Source organism: Pituophis catenifer, unplaced genomic scaffold, assembly GCF_029215685.1.
Source record: "Pituophis catenifer annectens isolate HBS135680 unplaced genomic scaffold, rPitCat1.0.hap2 SCAF_2, whole genome shotgun sequence".
In the NCBI taxonomy this organism is placed as follows: Eukaryota; Metazoa; Chordata; class Lepidosauria; order Squamata; family Colubridae; genus Pituophis; species Pituophis catenifer.
In genome coordinates, this window is record NW_027256882.1 from 137,048,976 (window position 1) to 137,060,191 (window position 11,216).

General features: G+C 38.1%; 1 protein-coding gene across 1 annotated transcript; it reads left to right on the forward strand.

Annotated features, from left to right (window-relative positions):
• The first annotated feature begins 657 nt into the window (after positions 1 to 657).
• LOC139310517 (baculoviral IAP repeat-containing protein 5-like) lies at positions 658 to 10,445 on the forward strand. The gene is made up of 4 exons (XM_070934688.1): positions 658 to 794; positions 4,024 to 4,133; positions 9,020 to 9,137; positions 10,362 to 10,445. The coding sequence occupies exons 1-4, from the start codon at positions 672 to 674 to the stop codon at positions 10,443 to 10,445; spliced, it is 435 nt and encodes a 144-aa protein (XP_070790789.1). The 5' UTR covers positions 658 to 671.
• The last annotated feature ends 771 nt before the right edge of the window (positions 10,446 to 11,216 follow it).

The window sequence follows — 11,216 nt, forward strand, 5'->3', positions numbered from 1 at the left end:
ACATCTTTATCATAGTTGTCCATTACTTGGCCCAAAGGATGTAGCTTGGGAATGAATCTGTCAGCAATACAAAATTGCTGCATAAATTACCACTTTATTTTGCTTTAGTCTCAAACTGTCTTTGAACAGCAACCGCATATGATGTTCTGGGTGTATATAAAGCCATCATGGTCAGAATAGTAAAATTATGAGTTAGCTCAGTGGTAGCTGTTCTTTTTGGTTAGGGCTCCCTGTGCGTTGAGGACTATATATGTCTTCATAAAAACGAGACAGAATCATCAAGCCCGTTTTCCTCCTATCTCAAAGAAATTTTAGATATTTTAACCAGATATTTTAAAAAGTGGGAGTTTCCCAGTTTGAAAGGACAACTTGGAGATCTAGTTTTGCTTTACCCTTATAAAGTACAAAAAAATCAGTAAGGGTTTCAAAGGGCCATTTTTCTAAAAACTGCCGTCGATACGGAAGTGCTTTTTTTAAAATTGTAGAACAAAGCCCGTTCTTTGTTCATTGCGATCGTGAAGAAGAACTACGCTTCCCAGCATGTTCAGCGCTCATGGGGGCGTGGCATACATGACGTCAGCGCTCAGCCTATTTCCCATCATGCCTCGGAAAGCCGTTTTGTTTTTTTTCTTCTTCTTTCCCGCTGCGGTTTGAAAACTCCGGCAACCGTCATGTCTCTCGCGGAGGGGAAAAGGCAGGTCCCGCCGGGCCTCGAGTTGTACCTGAAAGAGAAGCGTCTCTCCACGTTTACCCAGTGGCCCTTCGTCTCCGACTGCTCCTGCACTGCAGACAGGGTGAGGGCCCCGTTTCTGCCAAGCCCTCCTGGGGTCCCTCTTCTCTCGGGGGTGCGGGACGGGTGGGCTTTCCTGCCTTGGAAGTCCTCCTCCCCCTGTTTAAATGGGCTTTTTCCCCCAAGCATCAAAACCACGCCAAGTATTAGTACCGCTTTACAAAGCCCTAGTAAGACCACACCTGGAATGCTGCAACCGAGTTTGGTCATCCTACAACAACAAAAACAACAACGACAAAAAAGAGACTTTGGAAAAAGTTCAAAGAAGAGCAACTAAGATGATCAAAGGCCTGGAGACTATAAAACACATGAAGAACGGCTGCAGGAAGTGGGTTGGGCTAGTAGTCTAAAGAAAAGAAGAATTAGGGGTGACATGATAGCAGTATTTCAATATTTGAGGGGCTGCCACAAAGAAGAGGGGGTCAAATTATTCTCCAAAGTACGGGAGGGCAGGACAAGGAGCAATGGTTGGAAACTGATCAAGGAGAGAAGCAACCTGGAATTAAGGAGAAACTTTCCAACAGTGAGGACTATTAAGCAGTGGAACAGCTTGCCTGCTGAAGTTGTGGCTGTCCATCACTGGAGGTTTTTAAGAAGAGACTACTAGACAGTCACTTATCTGAAATGGTATAGGGTCTCCTGCTTGAGCAGGGGGTTGGACTAGAAGACCTCCAAGATCCCTTCCAGCTCTATTCTGTTCTGTTCCTATTCCTATTCTTCAGGGATTCATAGTCTGCTTTACTCACAAATAACAAACTCCAGGCACAGAGAAAAAAGCACCATGGGTTGCAAAGCTTTCCTTTTGTCTGGTTTTGTGCATCCTCCCTGCAAAAAGGCTTCAGCGGACTGATGTAATCAGCCAGTTGGGCATTTCTTAAAGGAAACTGTGATTCCTTTAAGTCTGTCCCCCAACCAGTGTCTTGATTTGAGCCTGGCAAACAAATAGCAGCAAGGGCAAGCCTCTTTCTTTATATGCTTGATATGCCAAGCAATCCTGGATGGCTAACCAGGATTTAAAACATTGCAGTACAATAAAATGCCCTCTCTTAGTGTCCAGAGACCCTCTCCTATGATGTCCTGGTTCAACACCTGGGAGAAGAACTCTTAATATGGGAAGAATGCAATCCTTTTATGCTGAAGAAATCAGTTTCCTAGATATTTTCATGTCAAAAAGCTCTTGAAGAGAAATCTTGCTTACAATGGTTGCTCTCTTTCTCTCTTTGTAATAATTTCATTAAAATTTAGAAATACAGAGATAAAACACTAATACAAAGTAAGAAAAATATAAGAAGAAAAAATGCAAAGAGATGGAAAAAATGAAAAAAAAAACCCCAAAAGTATGTAAACAATGACTCCCCCTCCTCCAGACAGGTATAAACAACTTCAGTAACTTTCTCTAATATTTCAGTTAAAAAGTTATTCCTATATATCTTCCCTTACCAACAAGCAAATTATAAAAACATATTCAGTCTAAATCAAAGTCTAATAAGAACTACCAGAAATAATATACTATATTTTATGTATAATTTTTATTAAACCTTTTAAACCAGAAGATAAAAGCTAACACAAACTAATAGAAAATAAGGGGGGGTGGGAATTAAAAAGCAACAGGTGCAAGAAAAGGGAAAAAATAAAGAAAGGGAAAATACAAAATGGCCTCCAATATTCTTAACAGCAATTATCAGTACAAATATATTCTAACCTCTCTAAATGTCTATGGAGATTCTCAGCCATCCAGGGCCTTGTTCCAAAGGTGCTTTTTCAAGAGGCAACTGGACTTTCTGCGGTTTTTCTTTGAAGACATTTCACTTCTCATCCAAGAAACTTCTTCAGCTCTGACTGGATGGTAGGGAATGGAAGGATTGAAGAGCTGAAGAAGCTTCTTGGATGAAAAGTGAAACATCTTCAAAGAAAAAGCAAAGTCCAGTTGCCTCTTGAACAAGCACGTTTGGGACAACCTCTCTAAAGTTCACACTTATGACCATTGCAGCATCCCTATGGTCACGTGATCAAAATTCACACAGACACTTAGCATCTGGCATGTATTTATGACTTAAAGTTTCCTGGGATCATATGATCATCTTTTGTGACTTTCTGACAAGCAAAGTCAATGGGGAAGCCATATTCACTTAACAACCATGTTACTAATTTAACAACTACAGTGATTCATTTAACTACTGAGGCAAGAAAAGTTGTAAAATGGGGCAAAACTCACTTAACAACTGTCTTGCTTCGTAACAAATTTTGGGTTCAATTGTGGTCAAAAGTTGAGGACTATCTGTAAACTATTACTATTATTGACAATTCTTTGTCAGTTGCATGCATATGATAAAGTGGACCATAATCTACGAAAGCTTGTGATATAATATTAAGCAACCAATATATCTTTTCTGGTTTTACTGCAATAGATTTAATATCTCTAGTGAGTCACTTTAGAAATTATAGGTCTAAAATAAAGGTTCCAAACTTCCAGGCCAGGGATTGGTACTAGTCTGTGGTCTGTTAGGAACCAGGCTGCACAGCTAGAGGTGAATGGCAGACAAAGCAAGCAAAACTGAAACCATCTCCCACCCAACTCCACCCTACCCTACCCCCGCCCCAAGTCCATGGAAAAATTGTCTCCCACAAAACTGATCCCTAGTGCCAAAAAAGGTTGGAGACTACTGGTCTAAAATATATAGCCATGTATAATTAATGTTATCCTGAGAACCAGTAGTCGTTAAAATGCAGGATTAGGAATGGTGAGACCCAAGCATTAGTTCTCCCCTAAACTGGGAAGTCAAAAAGCATCAGTTCACAATTGTATTGGACCTGAGCGGCTGATTATAGTCCATAACCTTCAGTGAAGAGATCTATATATTTCAGTGAATTGATACAGGCTAATCATAATGCTAACCTGTTTATTAAAGGACATTTTAAAAGTGCTCTTAAATTTTTAAATTTATTTTACTTATCTTGCTTCCTATTTGAATTTTTTTATGAATGTGTGTATTAGCTAATCTTAGAAATTTGAAATAGCACTGTACACACAAAACATTACTATTCTTTTCCTGTTCTTTTCATATATTTGTAACAGGGTAAGTCAGAAGTTATTTAGAATTGAGGAGACCTCCAGTGAAATCATTTTTCAACTACATCCCTGTTTCAGAAATCAGATGTCTTGAAATGTATAACTTTGTTGAACATTTTTTCTCATTTGTCTTGCTCTGTCTCTTCCCCCTTTCCCAATTCAGATGGCTGAAGCTGGATTCATTCACTGTCCTATTGAGAATGCTTCCGATGTGGCACGATGTTTTATATGCTTTAAAGAATTAGAGGGATGGGAACCTGATGATGACCCCATGTAAGTACTTTGGAATTGTTATCCTAAGACCTTTTAATGATACCAAATGTGTTTTAGGAAAGAAAGCTCAACAAATACACTTAGGTTAGTGGTTCCCAAAGTGAGTGGTACCACCCCCTGGGGGGCAGTGGGATGACTTAGAGGGGTGATAAGAGGCAAGGGGGGTGGCAGAGTAGTGCTGGAGGTGGGCCCCATGCTGGGCACAATCCTGCCTGGGGCTCTGTCGGCCACCAGTCAGCTGAACACTTCCGGTTCCGGCCTGACACGCCCCATCACCTCCTGCACCTGTGCGTACCGTACACTGGCAGCCAGGCTATGCCTCATGCGTGCTGCTCTGTTTTGCCTTGCTCGGCAAACTTTCCCTATTCTTTTAAATAAAAAAAGCAAGTTTCTAGTACCTCCCCCCTTGCAATTGTAACTCTTTTCAAATCAGTTGTGAACACACACACATTGTAAGTATTTTGATTTTCAGAGCAGAAATGGCAGAAGTGGAAAAATCAAAGAAGAAATGTAGACAATATAGTGTGGAATATCTGAAGTATGGATTTATACCAGCAGCTGCCACAGTGCCTTCTATGTGAAAAAGTATTTTCTAATGAGGCAATGAAGCCTTCCATTCTGAACGAACATTTGAAGAAGGCACATCCTGACAAGGCAGACAAGAACTTTTTTTCAATCACTTTGTGACAAATTTCAAAAGCGCCCAACACTGTCATGCATGTTTTACAATGCTTCCCAACAAAACACTGATGGTTTGCGTGCATCAAACAACATTTCATTGCTGATTGCTAAGTCTGGAAGCCAGCCATTAGTGAGGTTCTGAGTACTTTTTTGAATAAGTCACCACATGATATAATTAAGACAATTCCTCTCAGCAACAATTTAGTGCAAAGATACATAGATGAAATGGCTTAGAATGTGGAAGATGTATTGTGCAGCATACTACGGACAACAGACTGCTTTACAGCTGGATGAATCAACTTTGCCAGGCAATGAATCTTTGCTTCTTATGTGCGCTTTATTAAAGAGGAAAGTTTGACTCAAGAGTTGTTATTTGCGAGGCAACTAAAAACAGATACTAAAGGGGAGTCAATATTTCATGTTGTTGAGTAGTTTTTCAAAGACAAGGAAATTCTACTTACCAACATAACTTGCTTGTGCAACTGATGGAGCACTATCAATGACTGGTCGCTACCGTGGATGTGTTGCTTACTTGAAAAAAGCAGTGCCAAATGTCTTTACCATTCACTGTGTCATTCATCGCCAACATCTGGTTGCAAAAAACCTCAGTGATTGCTTACACAAGTCATTACACACTCATTACTGCAGTGAACAAGGTTAAAGTACATGCTCTCAATGATCAACTATTCCGAGAGCTCTGTGTTGAGAATGATGAAGATTTCGATCATTTGCTGCTTCATACAGAAGTTCGTTGGCTATCAAAAGGCAACTGTGTGAGATGCTTTTACAATCTTTTTGACACTGTTGTGGAGTTTTTTGAAGACAAGAATGCTTTGTTCAGTGATGAACTCAAAGAGATCAGGCATGGCATTGCTTATTTATCAGAACTGTTTGCAAAGTTCAATGAAGTGAATGTGAAGTTGCAAGGAAATGAGGTCAATCTTATTAAGGCCAAATCTGTCATCTCTACGTTTATTTCAAAGTTAACTCTATTCAAGCGCAATATAGGCTGTCGCGAGCTATACCAATTTCCGAGCTTGTCTGAGCTAGAATAGAAAGGTGGGATACAAGATGATGATCTGCAAGTTTTTTGTGACCATTTGGACATGCTGCATAAAGATATGTCTGAGCGATATCAGGATCTTCTTTTGATTGAAATTCCAGGTTGGGTGATAAATCCATTTTCAGAATCTGAGGAAGATGGGGTAGTGGAGGAACAACTAATAGAGCTGCAAAATGACATTGAGCTGAAGTCAAAGTTTAAGAAATCGTACCAAGAGTTTTGGTTATAGAAGGAAATTTCTTTTTTTTTTAGCTTTTTATTTATAAATTTTTATTATAGTTCAAAAAAACAAAAACAAATATATAATAGTTTTTCTATCACGGTGTAACATCACCAAAATATCCATGTACATATACACCTATAATCAGAAAGTAAAAATAGAAACTATTTACATATTCTTATATACAAATTTACATTTCCAATACTTATTGATTACCATAATTATACCATCATCTATAATTATAATCCAACATTATCCTTTATCTCTCTCCCATCGTTTCTGGATCCAATCATACATGTTTCAACTACCATAAAATCTGAGTCTCTCTTACCCTTGAATCAGTTTTGTTACAGAAAGAAATTTCTGATCGCTATCCTGCACTATGGACAGTGGTTAAGAAGCTCCTTGTTGCATTTCCAACATCATATTTGGTGGAACGTGGTTTCAGTGTGGTCATCCAACTTCTCTCCAAGCAAAGAAATTGACTCCAGATTACTGAACGTGGTGATTTAAGACTCCTGCTAAGTGACTTAAAACCAAACATTGGGAAACTAGTATCACTTCATCAAGCCCATCCATCACATTAAGAGTTTACTAAACAGTGAAGTAGTTACTAAATTTTACTGAATTTACTAAGTTAAGGTTCTTGATAAATGACTATCAGACTTTGAAAACCTGGTATCACTGGATCATGTTCAACAATTTTGTTGAATTAACAAAAGATTTTTAAATTAGATTTTGAATAAATGTGCAAATACTTGTTACAGTTTTGAAATTTACTGTTACTATCTTCCTTAGTGGGTTGTGCAAACCGCTATTCTGAACAATGCTATTTGTGGGGGTGGGGGGCACTGAGGATGAGTTTGTAGCACCGGTGGGGGGGGGGTTGGACTGAAAAAGTTTGGGAACCACTGACTTAGGTGATCTTGTAGAACATTAAATTTTGTTGATAATATTGAGGATGATAGAGGCAAATATAGAATTGTAGTACTAGATATTAATAATTTATTATGTCATCCACTCTTTTTCCATAGTACTATTACAGCCACGTCAAAGCAAATTAAGCCACTTGTCAAGACGGGTTCAACATCTCTATCTGATTATTAGTTGTATGGCTGACAGTAATTGTTAACATGATCAGCTAATACTTTGCAGTCAGTACAGCTGGCTTCCACTCAAATTTTTCCACTCACGTTTTCTCCCCTTCTTTCACTGAGGTAGGAGGATGGGAACCTGGAATCTTGACTATGAACATATGCAGTCCAGAAATCTCTAGAATATCTTGGTGGGTGTTTGTAACGGTTTATATGTGTCCTGTCAGCTAATCCTAAATCGGGTGTCAATCTCACATCCTGACAGCAGCGTCACGTGACGTATTGGGACTTTTTCCCCCTTCGCTAAACCAGGCATGGGCATGGCCAGTGTGTGATGCATCCGGCCTGTGGGCCGTGAGTTTGACAGCCCTGTCCTAAATCCATCTGCAACATCTGTTCTTTTCACTAGAGCAGGGGTGTCAAACTCATGTCACGGCGTCATCATGTGACGTATCACAATATTTTCCCCCTTCGCAAAACTGGACGTAGGGGTGGCCAGCGCGTGATGCATCCGGGCCGTGGGCTGCGAGTTTGACAGCCCTGCACTAGAGATCTAAATTGGCAAAACCCAGAAAAGACTGGCATAAAAGTTATCTTTACTTTCTGAGCTTTTTGAAAACACGTAAGCTGTTTAGAAATCAATTTGATAAAGAAGAGAATGCGGATATTAGTCTAGAGCTGGCTAGGCTGTGATTATGGGTGATGAGTCATGACAAAGTGTATGTCACTATTTTCTATCCTTCAGCCACAGAAACAAAGCAGTCAGAAAGGCAAGCCAGCCCTTGGGAGCTGTTGCTTCAAGATGCACCATAGTGATGGCCCCTCAGGAACAGTGGGAGGAGCTCGGGGGTCTCGGGCCCTGATTTCATCCAGTTCATAGAATGGAACACAAGAAATGTTCCAGTCTTCTGACTGCATCATCTTCATATATAATAGCTTTCTGTGTAAGCTTGCCCGAGCCTCTTCCAAAAGTGTTACACATTTTATCCATATAAACAGATTTTATTGCTGTAACAGTGCCGCGGGAAGGTTGTTATTTATTCTATTCTTTCCATAAGAATTGAAAGAACAATTAAAACAGTTCATTTAAAAGGATAGTCTGGTCCTAGAACAATTGTTATTCTACAAATGTAGAAATAGAACACAATAGAAAGAAAGGCAGTCATACACACTCTGAGAAAGAATTCCATAATCTGGCTGCCAGATTATCCAGCTAAAAATAAACCTAGGAGGAGTGAAGAAGAAAATGTTGGAAAGCACTTAAAACCAATCTGTGATCCAGCCAATAAATAAGGTTAAGAGTGGAGGAAAGCATCCCTGGAAACCAGCTAATTAAGCTGCAATCCAGCTAAAAATAAACCTAGGAGGAGTGAAGGAGATATTTTTGAAGAACAGTTACTGATTTTGAAATGTTTTGAGAGGAATAAAATATTTTATGTTGACTATTAGATGTGATTTAAAAGAAACATTGACTTGATGTGGGTCTTTGAAGTAAGGAAAATACATGAAATACTGATTGTTAAAATGATAAATGAATATTATAAAGAGCTGTTTAGATTTGAAGTTTAAGATTTAGGGTGATTACATAATAGCTAAATGTTAGAATAAAATGTTAGATTGAATGACAAAAATTGGGTTTAGATTTGTTCTTTTTCGTTCTTTTTTTTTTCCCCTTTAAGATGTTAATTGATGAAATTTGGAATTTATACTTATTTTATACCGGATCAAACCCTTGCTCTAAAAAGATGTTTTATGTCAAAAAATAAATTAAAAAAATTTTCAAAAAAAAATCCATTACATGATTATGATTTGTATTTCAATTTTCTAGGGAAGAGCACCGTAAACACTCCCCCAACTGTGCATTTCTTGCTCTACAGAAAGACATTTGTGACCTGACAGTAGAGGAATTTATGGAACTTCGTAAAGAGAGGATGAAAAATTTGATTGTGAGTATAACTTGCAAGGAACCATTAACTTAGCTTGAGTAGTCTCATCACTCTGCAGGAGTTTGATAGCACCTTTTCAGATTAACACATTTTATTAAAGAATGAACTACAGCTCATTTCATCAGATGCATGAAATGCCAAATTTAATTGAATTAAATTTGATTAATGCCAAATTAAATTGGAATAAAGCTGGGAATGGGGTGGGGGAGGAATGGGGTGGGGGAGGAGAAGACAGATTACTCGGATGTAGGTTACATGTGATATAGATTATAAATTCCTTATTGCATAATAAGGAATTGTGCAATAAGGAATAAAATTGTGTTGTATTAAAGTCTACTGTATTTGTTGAGACATCCTGATATAGTTTGAAGCCTTTTGACATACTGTATATGTGAATTCAGCAATCTCTGATTCAATAGTGCTGGCAAAGTTGTTTTTCTCCAAAACTGCTACTTTAAGACCTGTAATGGAGTAAGTATCCTGTGAGGTTGAAACTTTGCCCTTGTTCTGAGATGCATTTGGTGAAAAAGCTGTAATAAAGATGCTACAAGATTCCTTTCAATTTTTGGCGATCATAAATTTGTGGGGATGGTTGCTTTCTCAGTAGCTGGCAAACCACGCTGCGGAATGCAAACATCAGCACAGTGATCCTTAAAGATCCTATCTCAGGAAGTCTCAAAACATGAGGTTTGTCACGTAAGCATATCACATTGTTTGCAACAGGAAAACATGAACTGTCCATGCACTGTCCACATGGATAGCATACCCTAGAGCATGAGCTTTGTTTAGCCAATCAACTACAAAGTGAACTTTGATCAATGAATCAGCTTCTGCCACGAAGACTATAGAGAACAATAAAAGGGGGCTCCCAGAAGCTGTTCTGGGTGCCTTCTCATTAACCTTCTTCCTGCCTATGCATCTTTCTTCATCACAACAACATAAATTATTGTCGCTTTCCTTCTAGAATGACTTCTAGAATTCCTTCTAGAATTACTCTGCTTTCCCTATTGTGCTATAGGGGTCATATGGCTACATACATACCGTATGTCCTAATTTAGCTACAGTGCGTAAGCCTGTTTGTTACTGGCTGATTTCTATCTCAAAGTGAATTATTTCGGTACATTTCTCTTCATTAGCATAAGATTCCCTATATAGGTTTTTTTCCCTATAACTCAATAGCTGCCTATTTATTAATAGGAATATCTATTTTTAATTTTCTTCTAGGAAAAAGAAGTTAACCATGCAATTACCGAGATGGAGAAATATGCTAATCTGATCCGTGGACAAATAGACCAGCTGCGTTCATAAACTGTATATGCCATTGGATGCTGTGGAATTTTTGAGTGTCTAAATGGTATTGAGCAAAATTGAGTTGCTCAAAGTCTGCTGTTCAAGTTTATGTTAAGTTTTTTTGTAGTTACTATTTATGGAATTTCTTCTGATGTGTTTATGAATAAATATTTCTTTTTATAAAATACCATGTTTACCATGTTTTAATAGTTTCCTGGGCAAAATTGTTTGAAGGCAAACATTGCTCTCAGGTGCTAAATGAAGCTCTGACCCATTCTTGAAAATAGAATCAATTGAGAAGAGTGGGTGAACTGCGTTCTTAGGAAACAGCTTTATTTTGATTCTGTCTTTGATTTTTTGCAATGGTCATCCTCAAAGGGGTACTGTAAAAGAGCAGGCTACCTATATTAGTATTACTATAGATAATAATATAGAAATATAGAGGCAATAGAATGATAGATTAGAGGCAATAGAAAACATTTATAGATATGTAGGCTTTATGTTTCACTGGCATAAACTAAAAAGAAATGTTAGAAAAGATTCCAAACATCCTATCAAATAGTAGAGTTTGCTTTGCTTATAAGAGAAGGTGAACAGAGAAAATTATCCTTCAGTTGACTTGCAATCATCCAATGAAACTGAGTGCCAGAACTTTCAATAATGTAAATACTTAAATAGTGCACAACTAACTTTCAAAATTTATTATTAAAGAATATGTTGTAACATAAATGAGTTTGCAAAAAGATTGACTGAATATATCAGATGAACAGTGTGATGTCGTTAATTCAT

Coding starts and splice junctions, on each gene's coding strand:
- LOC139310517 (XM_070934688.1), top strand. CDS start 672: ATGTCTCTCGCGGAGGGGAAAAGGCAGGTCCCGCCGGGCCTCGAGTTG. Junction 795..4,023: donor GCTCCTGCACTGCAGACAGG/GTGAGGGCCCCG, acceptor TTCCCAATTCAG/ATGGCTGAAGCTGGATTCAT. Junction 9,138..10,361: donor AGAGGATGAAAAATTTGATT/GTGAGTATAACT, acceptor ATTTTCTTCTAG/GAAAAAGAAGTTAACCATGC.